Source organism: Vulpes lagopus, chromosome 8, assembly GCF_018345385.1.
Source record: "Vulpes lagopus strain Blue_001 chromosome 8, ASM1834538v1, whole genome shotgun sequence".
NCBI lineage: Eukaryota > Metazoa > Chordata > Mammalia > Carnivora > Canidae > Vulpes > Vulpes lagopus.
In genome coordinates, this window is record NC_054831.1 from 96,943,751 (window position 1) to 96,963,858 (window position 20,108).

Genomic DNA, 20,108 nt, shown 5'->3' on the forward strand with positions numbered 1-20,108 from the left:
TTTAGTTATACATTATCAAAGTTTCTGTAGGGAACAAAATTCTATAGACTGTATTGTTTAATGTTGAATATATAGTTATGCTAACTGTGGATGATGCAAAGATATTTTCAAATGTTCAGTGCATTTGAGTAATTGAATTTCTTAAGATAGACACACACACACACACACACACACACACACACACACACACCTACCTCCAAGACAGCTTGGTCAGACAAGCTTACAAGGCAACTTATGGTTAAGTATTGCCACACTGATGGAGACAAAGGAAATTCTGCAGATGTTCAACAAAGAGAACTTACAAGAGACAGCACTTAAATTACAACAACTAATAAGGACTTCAGGTAAATGGAGGGTTCTGAATTGAGTATTAAAGTCTTGGGGTTAAGTGTAAGTGTTCATTCAGGAAATTAGATTTAAAAAATTTCAACATGTGAGACTAAGTTGATAAGTTGACATCATGAGTCCTGTTACTCTTTAATGGTTGAGTGTATACTTCCTTTGACCTAGGACATTCTCATACAATTATGGTGCATCCAACATAATAAAAAAATTCACAATGATATACTACTTTCAGCTAATTGCTAATTCTTAAATTCCATTCAAGTTTCACAAACTGTTCTGAATAAATGTCTTTTACAGCAAAAGCGTCTAGATTAAAATCATACGGCTGCATTTAGTTGCCATGTCTCCTAACTTCCTTCAATCTGGAACCATGACAATTTGAATATACACACAAGTTATTTTGTAGAATGTCCTTCAAATTTTCCTATTTCTTCATGATTAAACCCAGGTGATGCATCTGTGCCACGACTATCACTGAAGGAATATCACATAACTGGGATGTTAACTTTGATCATTTGATTAAGGTGATGTATGCCAGGCTTCTTCAAGGAAAAATTACACATTTTACATTCATAATTAGTGTTTTGTAGAGAGGCACTTTGGGACTCTGTAAATAACCCACTCCTCATTAGACTTACAATTTATTAGTTTATTTACTTATACCTGAATAGATTCATGGATCCCTATTTTAGTCAGTGGGTTATAATCCATTATTATCATCATTTCTTTCTTTTTTTTCATTATTTATTTCTATGGTAGGTATATCTTTTAGATTTTTATACTTAAAATTACCATAACTATCAATTTTGTTTTCAGATTGTGAATTCTGTATAATATTTAATTTGGAAAAGGGTTCTACCGGTAAGTGGATGCAAAGTACTATTCTATTTCACTTTTGAGACTTAGAATTATTTTCCCTTTTCAAAAATCATAATGGGGGCACCCTCGGTGGCTCAGCAGTTTAGCGCTGCCTTCAGCCCAGGGTGTGATCCTGGAGACCTGGGATTGAGTCCCACATCAGGCTCCCTGCATGGAGCCTGCTTCTCCCTCTCCCTCTGCCTATGTCTCTGCCTCTCTCTCTCTCTCTCTGTCTCTCATGAATAAACAAAATCTTTTAAAAAAATCATAATGGATCTAATGGGATAAGAGTTGGAAGCTGTCTGATGTTGTGCAGTGATTCAAAATCCAAGTATGTAGCACCTACAGATCTGGTATTAGTCAGGACTGGCTCAGGTTTCTGGCTGTGGTTGGCTTGTCTCAACTATTCCAGGGACCGATGGAAATCAGTATCTTGGCATTCTTTTAATCTCCTCTCGGCACACCTGTTACAAAGTTCTGATTTGGTGGAAAGCAGTAATTTATAGTCGGGATATCTGGTTTAAAATCTTGGCTGTGTCTCTGAGTGATTCTGCATAAGAGATGAAATATTTCAAGAATTTCTTTGAATAGATAACCACGTTCTGTGCAAACCACATGATGTCACTTCTCTGATGTTTTAGTCTTCTTTGCCCAGAAGTTATTCTAAAAATATTTAACAACTAGTACATCAGGATACTGACCAATCAGAAGAGGTAATAGCCATAGAGTGGGAGCAGGATCAAGAAGGTCCCTCCTAGGTCCTGGGTTGAGGTATAATCTAGGAAGCCTCAAAAAAGGGGGTGAAGCTAGAGGTCACTTAAGGGCCGTAGTGCAACACCTATTTAACAAACAGTAATATATGTATTTGAATATTTTAATAATAGCTATTGCCATACAGATGTGTGCTGGCTGAAAAATAAGCGCTGTATATCTTACTATAGTATCAGACACAAATTAAGTAATTAGCATTAACGAATAAATGATAAAGAACTTCACCAGGTGATGAACTCCTTCCTAGTTCTTATAATATGGAATTTTCATCCTATCAGTATTTAAGTCTTATGAGCCTCATTTTCTTTACCTACAAAATACAGAAAATACCAACAGTCTTGCTATATTAGAGATTTATTTAAAGGAATACATGAGGTAATTTGTGCCAATATTCTCTGAAAAAAAATAATCTGCTCTGTTGGTAAGACGAGGAGTGGGATATTCACAGAGTCCCAAAGTGCCTCTATAAAAAACAAACAAAAACCGTAAGTATTTAAGAAATCATGTAAGTTGCAACACTCAAAATTAAACTGATCAGCCACTGGCAGAAAACAGAGAGGAAATAAAATGAGACAGACTTGCACATACATAAATCAACAAAAACTGTACTTTGAAATTAGACACATGTATTCCAACTTTTCCCAAAATATTGACTACAAGACATCATTTTAATTTGCTAGAGATTTTCATCTGGTAAATAAATGGAGCCCATATGCAAAAGAATTTATCTCAGTCAAGTTGTACATATTATATTGATTCATACAAATATTCTATACTATCTAAAACTCTATACTGTATAATCCTCTATTTAAGAAATCCTAGCTCAAATGTGGATTAAAAGTGTAATTCCTCAGACTGAAGTCACAATTTACTCTTTCATATACAACTACTCTGACAAGCTAGCTACCTGAACATTTTCAATTCCTTTAAGGATCATTCTTACCTGGAAATTAGACTGGAACACACAGCAGTCAACACTTTTATAATGTCCCTTAAGCATAGTTATCTGTTCTCCTGAGTAAATTGTATAAACAGCAATGGTGCTACCATATGGTACAAAAACAAATTCTGAACTGCAGCCATAGGAGACAGTGAATTTCAATCCTTTTCTGCTGTCATTACAAACTTTTCCATAGTTTACCTGTAGGATGTAAAATTGTAACATTACTCATTTCTTAAATCTGAATTAAAAAGACAACAAAGACTAGAAAAAACATTTACTTAAAATATTGCATCATACTATGGAAAGGGCTGTACTAAGTCTAAAGAAAATAATCAAGGTCCTAATAGAAAGAATTAATTTCACATAAGAGGAAAATACAAATAGTACAAAAAAAATTCACAAAAGCAAATGTTTACATTTACACTAGAAATAAAATGCGAATTAAGGTAACCTTTTATTGCTTTAGACCATTTAGCAAAAATTTCAAGAAACCCTGGGACAGTGAATACTGCTACAAGTGAAGTAACATGTTGGTGGCACTGTAATTTGGTCATTGCTTCTAAAAGGCCAAATGATTTATTATGCAACAAAATACAAAGACGTTCTTTTTTTTGGGAGGGTGTATAACTTTTTATCTTAAAACATTTTTAATTGTGGTAAAATACAGCATAAAATTTGCCATCTTAACTATATTTAAGTGCACCATTAAGTGACATCATATTCACATTGTTGTGCCATCATCATCAATCTCTAGAACTCTTTTCATCCTGAAGAACTGAAACTCTGTACCCACTACACAAGAAAGTTATTCTTACTCCTTGACCTACTAATTACTCCTGAGAATTTATCTTAGGGAATTAAACAGCAAAAAGCTGTATGCCCAGAGGAATTCGATGAAGCATTATCTAGAATGGCAAAATAACTAAAAATAGATGTAAATTCCTAATAATGTTACAACTGAGTTTATATAGTAATTAAAAATCGTAATTATGAAAATTATGCAGGAAATAAGGATTAAAAACTAAGTATAAAAAAGCAGAGAACACAAATAGTGTGTATATAACTGCAACTTTATATAACTACATATTTAGGACAAAAATAAAAATTCTGTGCCTGTATGCCAAAGGCACAAGCCCAACATCAGCATCGTCTCAGCAGTTCAAAAAGCAAAATTCCAGGTTCTATCCCAATGCCACTCAACTAGAATCTACATTTTAACAAGATCCCTAGGTTATCTAAAGTCTCATCAAAGTTGAGAAGCTTTGGGCTAAAGAAATGGACAGTGAGGTTTATTTCCTGCTGATAATTTAGATTAAGTGGTGTAGGGTAGGTGTAAAACCAGTAACTAAACATTTGAGAATTATGAGCATGGAGATCACCAAAGACTCCCAATACTATGGCTAACACTAGAGTTTTGACAGTGATTTATCTTTTCCTCTTTTTGTAAAGGTTAGTTGGGAGAGGGAGAGGGAGAGAGAGAGAGAGAGTGTGTGTGTGTGTGTATGTGCCTGGGTGGCTCAGTTGGTTAAGCACCTGACTCTTGATTTTGGCTCAGGCCGTGATCTCAGTGGCCTGCACTGGGCTCTGCACTCAGCAGAGTCGGCTTAAGATTCTCTCTCTCTTAAAAAAAAAAAGATTCTCTCTTCTTCTCCCTGTTTGTGTCATCTCGCTAAAATGAATGAAATCTTTAAAATATATACATATACATAAAATATATACATTTGTATATATTTTAAAGATATATAATAAATACTGAGGCCCAAATGGACATATACTGATAATCTATGGATAACTACGCTTGCCTTACCCACCCTTCAGGTTAACATCTGACTGAAATGGGAATATGCATTCAGTTATCCCACTGCAGCAGGGGTAGAATGAAACATTAAAATATTAAACTAACATTCAGTAGACTTGGTTTGTAGAAATCCACTCTATTCCCCACCCACCTTTTTCTTTTCTTTTACCTCTTATAAGTACTGAATGACTTAGCCTGAGTTTCATTTTTCTAATCTGTTAAATAGAAATAGGATCATTTAACAGTCAATGTGAAAAATCAGATGAAATATGCATATGAGAGACCCAGAACATAAAGGTATTCAGTATGTCACTAGATTTATTAATTCCTATATATATTTATAAGTATAATTCATTTGCATCTTTTGATCCTGTATGTGTAAATATTTGTAGAACAGTGGGGAAGGAGAATGGAGAAAAAAACACACGTCAACTAGAAATTCCCTACTCCTGCTAGAAAAATTTTGAACTGCTAGACTGTTATGGCCTTTTTTTTTTTTAATGTTTATTTATTTATGATAGTCACACAGAGAGAGAGAGAGAAAGAGAGAGAGAGAGAGGCAGAGACATAGGCAGAGGGAGAAGCAGGCTCCATGCACCGGGAGCCCGATGTGGGATTCGATCCCGGATCTCCAGGATCGCACCCTGGGCCAAAGGCAGGCGCCAAACCACTGCACCACCCAGGGATCCCTGTGATGGCCTTATTTACATTTATCAGAGGATCTAGCTATAAGGCCTGAGTTCTTCCCACTCTACTACATTCTTTCCCAAATATGAACTGGAAAGTGTTAGATGAGGTACGAATATTGAACTAGTTATCTAACTCTTGTTTTTGTCCTTAGGCACCCCTAGTCCAAACCATCCTGCAACTTATGGTCCTATTAATCTTTGCAAATCACTGCTGTGATCAAATCACTCATGGACTCAAAATCATCAGTATCTTTTCAATACCTATTGAATAAAGTTCTAATAATGGATTAAGGAAAGGAAGGATCATTCACCAATGCTATGTGTCATACATTATACTAGATGATTGTTTAAGGTTCCCATTTTATGACAATGTATGCTTACCAATGTATGATAAATAGCATGATGTGTATTATTATAAAAGTACTGTAGAGGAGAGGCTCCTTTTGGCTATGATGTCTTAAAGGTGGCATGTACAGGCTTTTAAAAGGTTTTGAGGGGCACCTGGGTGGCCCAGTGGTTGAGCAACTGCCTTCATCTCAGGTTGTGATCTGGGATTGAGTCCTGCATCAGGCTCCCGGCAGGGGGCCTGCTTCTCCCTCTCCCCATGTCTCTGCCTCTCCCTCTGTGTCTCTCATGAATAAATAAATACATAAAACCTTTTAAAAAAAAGCTTTTGATAGGAGAGGAAGATATGAGACTTTGGATAGGATGAATCCCTTTTATTTTTCCAGGAAATACATATATTTAATCACCAAATGAATACCTACAGTGACACAGAGATTCCATCACAAGGCAGCTTATTTTATTGTCAAACAATGATCAGCATAATGATAATAAAGACAGGTAGCATTTACTGAATGCCAACATTTGCTGTAAATATCAAAGTGCTTAATGTTTTACAAGGGTTATTTCATGTAATACTTAAAACAGTGCTATGAGATAGCATTATTATGCAAAAAGAAAACATTTAGAAAGGTTAAATATTTTAGTTGAGGTCTTTGGGGTAGCAAATGACAGAATGAAAAACTAAATCTCAACTGCACTAATCAAAAACCACAATGCTACATTGTGGCAAATGATTTTTTCTTCATTCCATGACCTGATGATCACAAGACATTCTTCTTCAAGTAAGCACTGGGTACTTGGAAGCATTTAAGCCAGACGAGAGGAATTACAGAGGTTGTGTCTGAGATGAACCTTGAAAGCTGAGAAGATCTAGGACAGGAAGGAGAACTACACTATTTCAAAGCAAAGGCAGGAGTCTGTGCAGCAAAATGGAAGGGCAAGAGAGCACAGTATTTTTCAAAACCTCTAAGTAGTTCAGTAATGACAGAGAAAAATAAGGTAAAGTGACAAGACATAAAGCTGGTGAATTATAAGATACAGCTTATGAAGGCTCAGTGTGCAATAGGCAAATATATTGGTTTTAATTACCTTAGAAGTGTTGAGGAAACAGTGAGAGAGTTCCACTGGGAGATCAGTTTAGGAAAAGTTAGAATATTAGACTAATTAAATAGATCATGAGAACCCAGAGTGAGGCTGGAAGGGAAGACGGATATGAAAAAAATTAAGGAAGAATTAAGAGGACGTGTAATTCATTTAATACATGGGATAAGGGGCAAGGAAGAATAAAGGATAAACTTCCAATTTCTAGATATCGGTCACAGTGAATGATAACAGCAGTAACTAAAACAATCAACACGAGAATAGGTACTATAAATTTTTTGTTCTTTCGTTGTACCAAAAGCTGTCTCTCTGTGCATTTTTCCTGCAAGTACTTGTTATGTTCTCTAAGATAATGGTCCCTAGAGTGCAGTTCACACACCATGAGGAGCCTGCAAGATAATCTAGTAAGGTGTGAGAAGAAAACATAAGAATTCTATTTTTTGATCTCATTTTTACTTAAAAAATAGGAAATTAATCTTTACACATAGGTTCACAACAGTATTTGTATATAACTTACAAATAATTATACACCCATTAGAAGTATGCACTTACACTTTTTAAAATTTAATTTTATTTTTAATATTCCAAGTAAAAATTTATTTACTTTCTTAAAATCCTTACATTTAATACTGCTTCTAATTTATCACAGGAATTACTTCTCCAAAATGTTAATCATAGCTGGATTGAAAGAGTGTTTGGGAAATGTGGCAATGTTGCTTTTATAAATATACCACATTACATGCTTCTCCCTCTGCCTGTGTCTCGGTCTCTCTCTCCTCTGTGTCTTTCATGAATAAATAAAATCTTTTTTATAAATAAATACATAAATAAACCAACAAACCAACCAACCAAGCAACCACATTACAAAACAACAAGCAGCAAAAGCTACTGAGGTAGGTCCAGAACCTTTAGTTTAAAATAAGGAAGAGAAAAAGAAGTATCTCTGAAGAATGAGAATATCTAATTATCAGATCAAACATAAAGAAAATTACTCAAAGAGAACATAATAAAAAGGCTTCAGAATTTCCAAAGAAAACAAATATATTTACAACTTTAAGGTTAGGATTAAAGTTTTCTTATTTAACTTATGCATTTTTCTTGATACTTGTTTTTAAAATTGAGAAGTTTCTACTGAAGAGGAAAATGAGATGTAAAAGATGAAGCCCTCTTAAAAGCAAAAAGGAAGCATAAGAAAAAACAGTAAGAGAAGCATAAAATGGGAGAAAAGGTTATACCACAGAGTACTATTAAAGTAAGTCAATGGTACAAATTCTATTGTTGCCAAAGGACACCCTCCATACACACCTTTTTAAAACTAACTAGGGGTGCCTGGGAGGCTCAGTTGGTTAAGCGTCTGCCTTTGGCTCAGGTCATGGTCTCAAGGTCCTGGGATCTCGCCTGCACTGAGCAGGAAGCCTACTTTGCCTTCTCTCTCTACCCCCCATCCCCCACCGCTCAAGCATGAACATGCGCTCTTTCTCTCTTCATCTCAAATAAATAAAATCTTTTTTTTTTTTTAATTTTTATTTATTTATGATAGTCACAGAGAGAGAGAAAGAGAGGCAGAGACACAGGCGGAGGAAGAAGCAGGCTCCATGCACCGGGAGCCTGATGTGGGATTTGATCCGGGGTCTCCAGGATCGCGCCCTGGGCCAAAGGCAGGCGCCAAACCGCTGCGCCACCCAGGGATCCCTCAAATAAATAAAATCTTAAAAAAAAAAAAAAAAAAAAAAAAAAAAAACAACTAACAAGGGTGCTACCAATAAGGCAACGTCACACAATAAAAAGTTATTTATGGTATGCCTATTATTTAAAAAGTATTTAATTATTTACCACCCTTTTCATACTTCCATTATATCCTTAAAATTACTGTTTAGGTACATAATAACCCCAATTTATAAAGATGGAGACATTAAAAATTCCTACCATAGTCCTTCATAATGTTATCTTAAATAAACTGACTAATGTCGCAAATTAATAAATGGCAGGACTGGAATCAGTTTCCAATTCTGACAGTGCTCTAAGTATTTGAAGACTGTGTGTTTCCACTGAGAGTTTCTTTTTCTGGGATTGATGTCTCCAGTTCTTTTAAGTGTCCTCTGGAGGTGAGTTTCTGGGCTACTCTAGTCATCTTTACATGAATGACTTTTACTTAAAGTAAATTTTAAAATGTATTATCTGTTCTAAACACACTATTCAAGAAATGGACTTACTACTAACACAAACCCATAAGGTATGAGTATCACCTTCAAGGAGAGAAAAATGGAAAATCACACTAACAATTTATATATATAGTCAATACTGTTTATTTTTTTTAAGTCAATACTGTTTATACTTATCACATTCACCTTTGATGCACATGCCAACCTACCTTTCCAAAGTGACCCTGTCATATTACTACTCAAAGGCCTTTAGTGGTTTTCCATTTCACCCAGATAAAAAGCCTAAGCCCTTACACAGAGGCCTAGCCTGTATCCTCTGTTGTCCTGTTCCTTCTGTTCCTCACCTCCTATTTCTCTCTCCCTTGCTTCCTCTATTTCAACATAAGAGCCTCTTGGATATTCCCTGGATAGCCCAAGATCCTGCCTCAGGATCTTTCTGCTTCCTTCCTCTGCCTGGAATGCTCCCCTTTCCAGATATCTGATGGCCCTCTCCTTCATTTCCTTCAGGCCAAATATTGTTTTCTCAATGAAACATACCCTGACAGCCCTATGCAAAAATGCAATTCCAACATCCCAATATTTTCTACGCTACTTTCCTTTTCTTCATAGCACTTGCTACATCTAAAATATATTTTATCAGAGCACCTGGTGGCTCTGTGGTTGAGGATCTGCCTTTGGTCACGTCGTGATCCCGGGATCCTGCGATCGAATCCTGCATTGGGCTCCCTGAAGAAAGCCTGCTTCTCCCTCTGCCTATCTTTCTCTCTCTCTCTGTGTGTTCCTCATGAATAAAAATAAATGAAATCTTAAAAAATAAAATAAAATAAAATAAAATAAAATAAAATAAAATAAATAAAATAAAATAAAATAAAATAAAATAAAATAAATTTTATCCATCCATCTATTTATTGACTGATGGATGGATGGCTTTCTTCCTCTCCCTAGAATGTAAGTACGTTCACTTACATTCTAGGGAGGTAATGTGAAGAGAGGACTTATCTATTTTGTCTGCTGCTGAAGAGAGGACTTATCTGTTTTGTCTGCTGCTGTATAATACTGTCTGGAAAATAGGAAGTGCTCAAAAAATACTTATTTGACAAATGAATGAAATGAGAAAAGAAAGGTGTGACCTGATTAGAAACATGATACCAATATAATGAATGGAAGATTCTAAATTAGTTTGCAATGCCTGAGTTTCTAGTCTGAGATATGATGGAGAAGCACTTCATAAAATACATAAAAGATTAGCAACTCTAAAGTAATCTAGTATAAACAATTTTGGCCTTATAGTAATATTAGAATTGAATAAAAGAAGTGATATTTAAAGTACCTAAAAGAGAATTAGCTAGAAAGGAGGTTAAAGAAAGGAATACGAAATGGGGCACCTGGCTGGCTTAGTCAGAAGAGCATGCAATTCTTGATCTAGGCCATTTTGAGTTTGAGGCCCATGCTGGGTGTAGAGATTACTTAAGTTAATAAATAAATAAATTTTAAAAAAAGGGGGATCCCTGGGTGGCGCAGCGGTTTAGCGCTTGCCTTTGGCTCAGGGCGCGATCCTGGAGACCCGGGATCGAGTCCCATATCAGGCTCCCGGTGCATGGAGCCTGCTTCTCCCTCTGCCTGTGTCTCTGCCTCTCTCCCTCTCTGTGACTCTCGTAAATAAATAAATTAAAAAAAAAAGAAGAGGGGATCCCTGGGTGGCTCAGTGGTTTAGCTCCTGCCTTTGGTCCAGGGTGTGATCCTGGAGTTCCGAGATCAAGTCCCACATCAGGCTCACTGCATGGAGCCTGCTTCTCCCTCTGCCTGTGTCTCTACCTTTCCCTCCTCTTTCCCTCTCTCTCTCTCTGTGTGTCTCTCATGAATAAATAAATGAAATCTTAAAAAAAAAAGAAAGATGATTAATAACAATACCTACTTTAAAGCATTAAATATATGCTATAAGGGGTTTGGTATAATTACCATTTTGGTAAAAGTGGAATCTATAGTCAAAAAGTGGAATCTATAGTTGCTTTTCAGCTGTTTTAACTCAGGCAAATTAACCATTTTCTTCTTTCCTCATATGTAAAATGGGTATTGTAACAGTAACTACTTTCACAGTATTGATTTGATGATTAAATAAGACTCTATATGCTTTGGCACATGTTATATGTTAATTTTTATTAAAACAGTATCTGATACATAAGCTCTTAATAAATATTAGCTATTACTATTACCACCAAATTACAAACTTACTAGCTTATTCTGAATGTTCCTAAACCACAGGTATGGCTGGTAAAGACCATCACGTAAATTTTTAAAGTGTTAGAAATTAAATACATCAGAATCTAGCACATTTAAAACACATTTATTCCAGTATTAAAGTACTATATTCTGGTACTGTAACATTCATCTTAGATTATGTTTATAAGTCATATATAGTATAAAATTTAACTATTTAACTTTATAATCAACATACCTGAGAGATATGGTACACTCGCATCATGCACAGTGGCTCAGTAGAGCAGTAATTCTCCTAAGTGGGGAGAATGCGGTGGGGGTACAGTAGGGTAGGTTGTCCTATGTTGAGAGTTATTACTTCACATAATAGAAAAATACAAAAAGAAAACTGGGATACAGACAAAAGAAAAGAGTTAAATCTACAGAAGAACACCAAGTGTATTTTATAGATCCATTTTTTAAATATATATTCAAAAGGTTAGAGGGCCACCTGGCTGGTTCAATTGGTAGAACATGTGACTTTTGATCTTGGGGTTGTAACTTCAAGCCTCACACTGGGTGTAGATTACTTAAAAAAAAAAAAAAAAAAAATGGAGATACTTAAAATCTCTTACTAGTGTATTTTCTCCACTGGAACTATTCCAGAGCCTCATCCGATTATCCGTACCAACAGTAAGGAGATGAAGCCCATCATTTGTAAAACATAAGCCATTAACTTTCCCATTATGAGCAGTGTTTGCTGCAATGAAAAATACAATTCAGTTAATCTACTCTTGTATTCAGCACACACTTAATGCTTGATGATAGTTATTTAAACTTACTTTATTAAGGACAACTATCTGAAATACTTAAAATAAACAAATTGATTATATTTGGATTATTTGAGTATAATAAGCTATATATATTAGAACCATAAAAATAGAGAAAAACAGGAAAATAAAAGAGAAAGAAATTTTGCTAAATACAAGTTTTCAGAGTAAGCTGTGCTATCAAACTCAATTAAATGCATGTCCACTAAAACTTTAAATTAATAAATACCTTCCAAATTTCTCATATACTATTTCTATCTTTAATCTAAAAACCATTCTATGGACTATTAAAAATCAGTAATACTATTATTCAGTATTAAAAAACCTTCAATAGGGAAAGAATAACTGTTCTAGTTTCAATCAAAATTTGTATTATTTTCAAAACGATCAAGTTTGAGAAAGTATAATTTTCAAAAAGCCGGATTAATTTAAACAGATTATTAAAACAGTAATAAAACTGTATGTAGTTCATCCTAAGATTTTTCTGGTCCACAATTAATTATAAATCAGAATCTTAGCCTATACAGAACTTAAATTCTAGGGGTGTCCGGATGGCTCAGTCAGTTAAGCATCTAACTCTTGATTTCACTAAGGTCATGATCTCAGGGTCCTGCTATGGAGCTCTGCTTCAGGTTCTGCCATCAGCCTGGAGTCTGCTTAGGATTTCCTCTTTCCCTCTGACCAATATCTGCATGTATACGCATGTGCTCACGTGTTCTCTCTCTCAGATACATAAATAAAATCTTGAAAAAAAATTAAATTCTATTGTAAAAATGCAACTGAGGTACTTTGTCACCTGGATAGCAGCTGACACATTTAAGACAACTTGCACGTTTTCATAATATGACCACAATGTGGTATGTATGTTTAGAAATCAATTTATTATAAATGTTATTTTTTAAATCATAAAATTTGCCACTTGTCAATATACATTAATTACTGGGTTTCAATTAAAAATTTTCAATATAAAAAAATACTATTGTTGGCATATTTCCATAGTAATGTATTCTTCATTACCTGATTCAACAGCTTGTGACTTTTTTCCATTATGCTGATCAAGAGTAATTAAACATCCTGATGCTCTTCTCACATCCCATAATTTTACTCTACTGTCAGCACTAAGAAGAAATAAATATTACACTGACATATATAGCTATGACCGTGACTGTACTCTTCACCTACCTTTCCAGTATTATAGCACACAGAGGTCTTAGTATATTAGTGTAAATATATTTGTACATTTGGGTCATTGTACTTTTGCCTTTTCATCACATATTCAAAGTCAGTAGCAAAAAGCAGTGAAAATAATTGAAAAAAAGATAACCGTTTTTAGATCACATGGACAGAATTCTGCTGGTTCTTAATAACATTAGCATGTTCCTTCCCCAAAACTAGTTAGCTTTGGCACTTGCTCAAGAGCAAGTTTGTTACTACATCGTTTCTATTGTTTGTTATTCAAATGTTTTCTAGACAATCAAGCAGTTAATTTTACTTTAAGAATTCATTTGGCATGAATTTGGTATTTCTTTTTATATGAAAAAATTAAGGTGAATAATGAGGACAATACATTTATATTAGGTTTCCTATACTCAAATCAGTCTTTGCCAGATATACAAGAACTAAATTTAATGTTTCTTGGAAATCTGACATTTATTTTTATTTTATCTCAAGTAAGTGAAAAAAATAAAGGAAAACAAACAAACCATGACCACATATCAGTTCCAGCTTCTAAACTACTCCTAAAGAAAATATAAATCAGTTTAATTGATGCTATTACATTCTCAAAAAGGGCCTTAACGATATTCTAACACATTGGGTTTATCTAAGCCCCTTTAATTAGAAAAAGCAATACAATGCATTTTTATAAGCCCATTTCTAACTTACATATCTTTTACATAGATACAGGACTTATCTCTTCCTATAATCTTGATTCTTTTCACAGGTCACTATCAAGCCCAGTTAATTAGAATAGCAAGCAAGGGGATCCCTGGGTGGCGCAGCGGTTTGGCGCCTGCCTTTGGCCCAGGGCGCGATCCTGGAGACCCGGGATCGAATCCCACGTCGGGTTCCCGGTGCATGGAGCCTGCTTCTCCCTCTGCCTGTGTCTCTGCCTCTCTCTCTCTCTCTCTCTGTATGACTATCATAAATAAAAAAAAAAAAAAAAAAAAAAAAAAAAAAAAAAAAACCCAACTTTATAAAAAAAAAAAAAAAAAAAAGAATAGCAAGCAAAAAGCTAGCATTTCCTATTTTCAAAATGATCTTCTTTCTTTCCAGCTGGGGAAGAAGTTTCCAATGGCATGAGTCTGAGGACTTAGTACTTTCTGAAACAGATAAGATTTGGACATATCTGATTCCTAACGTTGATTACTAGATCCATTCTCATATTAATTCAAATTCCTAGGGTACTCTGAGAACTAAAACCTCTTAGCTCCCCCATGATTTGAGGAAAACCAAGTTAGGCATGAACAATAAAATATGCCCTATCATGGACACACAACCAGCACTCAGCTTCTCACCTTCACACTTCTTTAGCCAGCCTTCCTACAGCTACATTCTAGACTTGTTCTACTCCAGAAAGCACAGATCTCAATATCACATTCTGTAAACTATTACAGAAGCTTCTCTGAGGACTAAACTGCTTGGCTCATGGTAGGCAGTCATTAAATATTAGTAAATCGAATCAATGAATAAATGTTGAATTAGATTCAGAACCTCTGTATTAAAGAAAACAAAAAGAAATGCTACTATTTTAAAATTAAGTCTTATACTTGGGTAGAAAAAAAAAGACACAAGACAGTTTTTTCAATGGGTAGTACTAGCAGATTTGCATTGCTACAGAGATTGTCTTGTTTTCTCTGTTTTAAAAGGTGAGCACCTTCAAGATATATAGTCAGGATTAGGATTATGATACAAAGAAAGATTTCTTTTGATGATAGGACTTAAAAACTGTAACTCAATTATTTAAATGGCCTAATTAATAACTAAATATGCATCTTATAAAAATAGTGCTTTCCAAATTTTTACCATTAATTATTAACCTGAAAACCAAATAATTTGCATGTTACCTTGCAGTTGCCAAGACATATTCACAACGTGGTGACCAGGAAACTGCCAATATTTCTTGTCTGTGACCTGCAAATATAACTGTATGAAGTCTTGTAAAATACTTGAAAAATAAAAAGATACAATGTAATTAAACATAACATTTTGAAGAAAGTGAAGACTAAATATTAAAAATAAATTGATACAATCATCCCCTTTTCAAAATAATCTATGTTTAAATATAATATGAAGTCTGTGGTGCATTTCTCCCACATGTTATCTTATTATAAATGGCCTGGTTTTGCCTTGGAAAGAATGGTCAGAGCAAGTGAGTCTTTCTTTTTTAATAAAGCTGTTAGATGAAAAAGTCAATCCATCGAAGTAATATAGCTCAATCTCATTTACCTATATCTACCACAAAAAAACCCACTGCAACAAATCATACAAGTGAAACATTCTATAGAATAAAAATGGTTTCTAACTTTTTAGAAAGTTATAATAAAAACTGTCTTAAAATTCATGATTGTAGAAAGCATTTGGATACACTTTTTTCTACAAAGCACAGGTTTATATAAGTTCATAGATAATTCAGCATTTTAATTCACTTTTGCCTAAATGGATTATTTAGATATTTTCATCTACGTAACTTATGTTATTAGAGATTCATGACAATGTAAAACAAATGCTATCCATTTCACCAAGTTCTCTCCATATATTATGTGTTTCTCAGAAATGAATAAAAATGTAAATTTCTGGATTATAACCCATCTTTCCATTGTCTCGAATCGGATGGCCTAATACTGATAACAAAGTAGCAAAAATACTTAAATTAACATATCTTAGCTAAAATATTATTCTAGTACCTTTTTCTAAAATATTTGCGCTCAGGGAAAAAAAAAGCACCTAAATATTAAGAATGTTTACTTAGCCAGAATATTAAACAATGTTTGTAAGACAAGTGAATCAATGTTAAGTTTCATAAAAAACTTTTTTTAAATGTAGAAATAAGAGGTGTTCAGCTAGACTTTCCATATCCTTTGAGTTTATCCTATGGCTATTGTTTATATAAATGCCTGCTCAATAGTTCAGTTTTATAAGAATAATGCACAGAAGGATCTTTATTTCCCTGTTGACTTTTAACAACTAGCACAAAATACATCAGTCATGTCAGTTACAAAGAATACATTGTTAGTAATGTTTCTTTTTATTGAATGGTTCACTCAAAGTAGTTGTTGTTGTTTCAAATAAAAAAAAAATACCCTGTAAAATGTGGGAGCAGGATCCAGACTTTAAGTCACAAAGCTGTACTTTGGGCCCTCTAGTACCAACTGTAAAAACAAAAACAAAAATGGTTTAAGATAATTTTATTATGAATCATCACCAAAAGGAAACAAGAAACTATCTTTATGATTCATGGTATCTTCTCTGCATCCATGTAGAAATATAAAAAAAGTATGCCAAAAATATACTTCAAATCATTTTTAATGTTATAAGTAGAAAATTTTTTGCAGTCATACCTTAGTACTAAGAGAGGTCTATTATTGCATTACTTTTTAACATTTAATTTTGAAATAATTATAGATTCACCCAAAGTTGCAAATATAGTACAGAAAGACCCTGTGCACCTTTCACCCATGTTGTCCTAATGGTTGTTAGGTTAAGTAACTATAACACAGTACCAAAACCAGGAAATCTGTATTGCTGCAATGTGTATGCATAATTCTCTGCTATTTTATTACAGCAAATAATTTTATTTAATACCTCAGCCTTTCCATACTAATGATAAACTTCCAATCAAAGACTCTGGACACAGAATGAGTGGACTTCAAGGGCAAGTTAGTGCCCAACTCTTCTTACAGATGATGCAGCTGACTAGTATCTGGAGGTGAAGATGTTCATGCAGTGCCACTCAAATAATGGAATCATAGGGACCTGATACCAGGAAAACATTTTTTTTCTTCACATATGAAAACTCTTGTTGCAGGTGCTTTCATAAAAATGTTTAATTTGAATACAATCTTAGAGAAAAGGAAATAATTTCCATGTTTTTACTGTGTTGAATTGAAAAAGTTGCCAAATTTGGTTCATGTAAAATCTCTGAAATTTTGGTGGCTGAAAATTAACTCCCTAGGGAACAGAAATGCACTTTTTTAATCTTTGAATCCTAGCCACTAGGCAATGCTCGACTTGCACAATACCAATAAAACTGGATGTTTTAAATAGTAGTATACAGTTGAGCTTTTTTTTTTTTTAAGGAATTGTGATATTGATCTGGGTTAAAATGTCTATCAAAACTAACTAGGTATTAAAAGGGAGCAAGTTTCAATATGTTGAAAAGCAAAAGTACAGGTACAAACCTGCTACCAAACAGTGCTTGGTGGCAACTGGAGACATATGATGACTATAAACGGTTTCTTCAAAATTAAATACATCTGCAGTCTGATAATCAAAAGACATTTAAAAAGTATAAGTTCTAATTATAATCACAAAAGCAGTAAACTTTCTATTTACTTATCTCCACATTGTTACCAATTTTTAAATGACTGTTAACAATTTATTTGACTGATACATGGGAATGTGATATCCTCAAAAACTTAATTTTAAATTCGGAGTTAATTTTTTAAAAATTGTATTTATTTATTTGAGAGAGAAAGAGGGAGGGAGAGCTCAGAGGGAAAGTGAGAAGGAGAAGCAGGCTCACTGCTGAGCAGAAAGGCCGAACTGGGGCTAGATCCCAGGATACTGAGGTCCTGACCTCAGCAGAAGGCAGACACTTAACTGACTGAGCCACGGAGGCACCTCAAATCCTTTGTTAGTTTTAACACTCTCGTCCCTTTTGTAAGAGGAATAATTTTTCCCTAATAAATTATAGATAAAGAAAAGACAACCACCTGGCTCACCATCTTTCTTTCTACTCCAGTCTGGAGGAACATCACCATCTACAAAGGTGATCTAGCCAGCAGTCTGCCTCTTGGTCCCATTCAACTTCAGCTACCACATTCCAGCACTCTCATCATCCAGACTTGCTCTTCCTTCAAAACCATAGAATTCATGTATGTAATCCATAACCACAATCTCCTACCATTTTCAGCATAGTTTTCCCCAACTACTTCCAAAACATCCAAATAAAACCTGGAACTCCTATCAGTTCCTCCTGTTTCTGTTTTTTTCTTTTCCCCCTTCTTCAGCCTGGATTCCGAGGTTCAATACTTCATCCCCAGTATCTTCAACTATTTTGTCATTAATCCTTGGCTCTGTCAAGACTTCAAAACTGGTTAACTCCAAGTGTCTGCCTTCTCTGCACCTGTATCCAGGCTGATCTACACTAGAGGTCAGCCAACTTTTTCTGTGATGGGTAAGACTATAAATATTTTAGGCTTTGAGGACTACTACTCATTTCTGTCATTTCAAACTACTTATTTCTGCCACTGTAGTGTCACAGCAGCCACAGACAAGAAATAACATTTTATTTGCAAAAAGAGACCATGGGCCCAGACTTAGCCTTTGTACTGCTTAGTAAGCTGATCTCTGCTCTACCCAAGAGAAGAAAATCTTGCAGTAAGGCAAACTGGCATCACTATGAAAGATCATTCATCCCAAATGGGCTTTCAGTATTGAGTGCCAGTCCTATTATATTTTACTATTATTCTCTGCAATATTCGCAGCTATTTCAAACTTTTCCACTCTCTACAAACATTGCCACTTGATCATAATGGGCGTTTTGATCTTTTATTACAAAGAGAAACCAGGAAGTCATTCAATGAGAATTCCCCGAATGTCTTATCAACAAACCTACAAACACATTTGCTTCCATTTATCCTTCTTCCTTCTTCCTTCCTGTAATCATGGAAAAAATCATCCTTCCTCATATTTAATGTTAATATCCCTACCTGTGTTCAGATCCTCCTAAGCACTGTCAAAAATCTCACGCCACACATTATCTCCTCTAACTCCAGGATATCTACAAAGTCCCCCTCCCTACTGGCTCATTCCCATCAGTATTAAAAAATGTTCATCTTTCTTTCATCTTATAACAGCAACCCTCTCAAGACAAGAAAACAAAAACCTTTCATCCTATATTCCTAATTAATCTTTCTTCCTCTTCAAATCCACATATTTCTCAACTCACCACAATCATATTTTTATCTCCACTACTCCCATTCACACTACTCTTCCAGTATCACTGACACTGGCTGTCACCAAGTATAGTCGTCATCTACCTAACTTTTCAGAACATTCAACACAACTGATCACTCCATCTTCCTTAAACAATCTCTTTCACTGGCTTCCTTTACATTGCATAGTCTTGATTTTGCTCTTATTCTATTTCTCATTGTTGTCTTTTGCAGGCTTTGTTGTTCCTTTTCCTGTCCTATTAATCTTGGTCCACCTCATGGTTCTGTTCTATGCACTCTTCTCTTCAACTGCCACTTACATGGTAATGACACAAGCCTGTATTTTCTGTGTAGACAACATTCCTCAATACCAGATATGTATAGCTCAATTCCTGTATTATCTTCATTTAGATTTCCTATGAATCCTTCAAATGTAACAAATCTAAAACTGGACTCAATACCCCCCTAACCTTTCCCTATCTTAGCAAATAACAATATATTCTCCTCAACTGCCCAAATTAGAGAACGTGGGAATAATTCTTGTTCTTTTTAAGTAATAGCTTTATTGAGCTATAGTTGACCTACCATACAATTCACTTATTCAAAGTATGTACTTCAATGGTTTCTAGTATATTCATAGAGTTGTGCAATCATCACTAAAATCAATTTTAGAACATTTTTATCACCCGAAAAGAGAAAGCCCATTCCCATCAGCAAGTACTCCCCATTTTCCCCTGCCCTCTCTGGGAAACCACTAATCTACTTTCTGTCTCTATAGATTAGTCTACTTCTTGATATTTCATAGAGATGGAATTATAGTCTATCATCTTTTCAGTCTTTCATTTAATATATTTTTTCTTCCTTTTTTTCACTTCATTTAACATGTTTTTAAGGTTCATCTAACTGTAGCAAG

The 20,108-nt window shown here is 34.6% G+C and overlaps 1 protein-coding gene across 4 annotated transcripts in view; it reads right to left on the bottom strand.

The window, feature by feature from the left end:
- ERCC8 (ERCC excision repair 8, CSA ubiquitin ligase complex subunit) overlaps positions 1-20,108 on the bottom strand; it is a 56,586-nt gene that overhangs the window by 8,056 nt on the left and 28,422 nt on the right. The window contains exons 5-11 of one of the 4 annotated variants that reach the window (XM_041766052.1): positions 17,438-17,519; positions 16,340-16,408; positions 15,104-15,170; positions 13,056-13,156; positions 11,844-11,968; positions 11,468-11,524; positions 2,918-3,115 (exon numbers count right to left, since the gene is read on the bottom strand). In XM_041766052.1, the coding sequence (XP_041621986.1) occupies positions 2,918-3,115; positions 11,468-11,524; positions 11,844-11,968; positions 13,056-13,156; positions 15,104-15,170; positions 16,340-16,408; positions 17,438-17,519 (699 nt within the window). Of the gene's footprint in view, positions 1-2,917; positions 3,116-11,467; positions 11,525-11,843; positions 11,969-13,055; positions 13,157-15,103; positions 15,183-16,339; positions 16,409-17,437; positions 17,520-20,108 lie in introns of all 4 variants that reach the window. The other 3 variants (XM_041766051.1, XM_041766054.1, XM_041766053.1) reach the window with 3 other exon arrangements.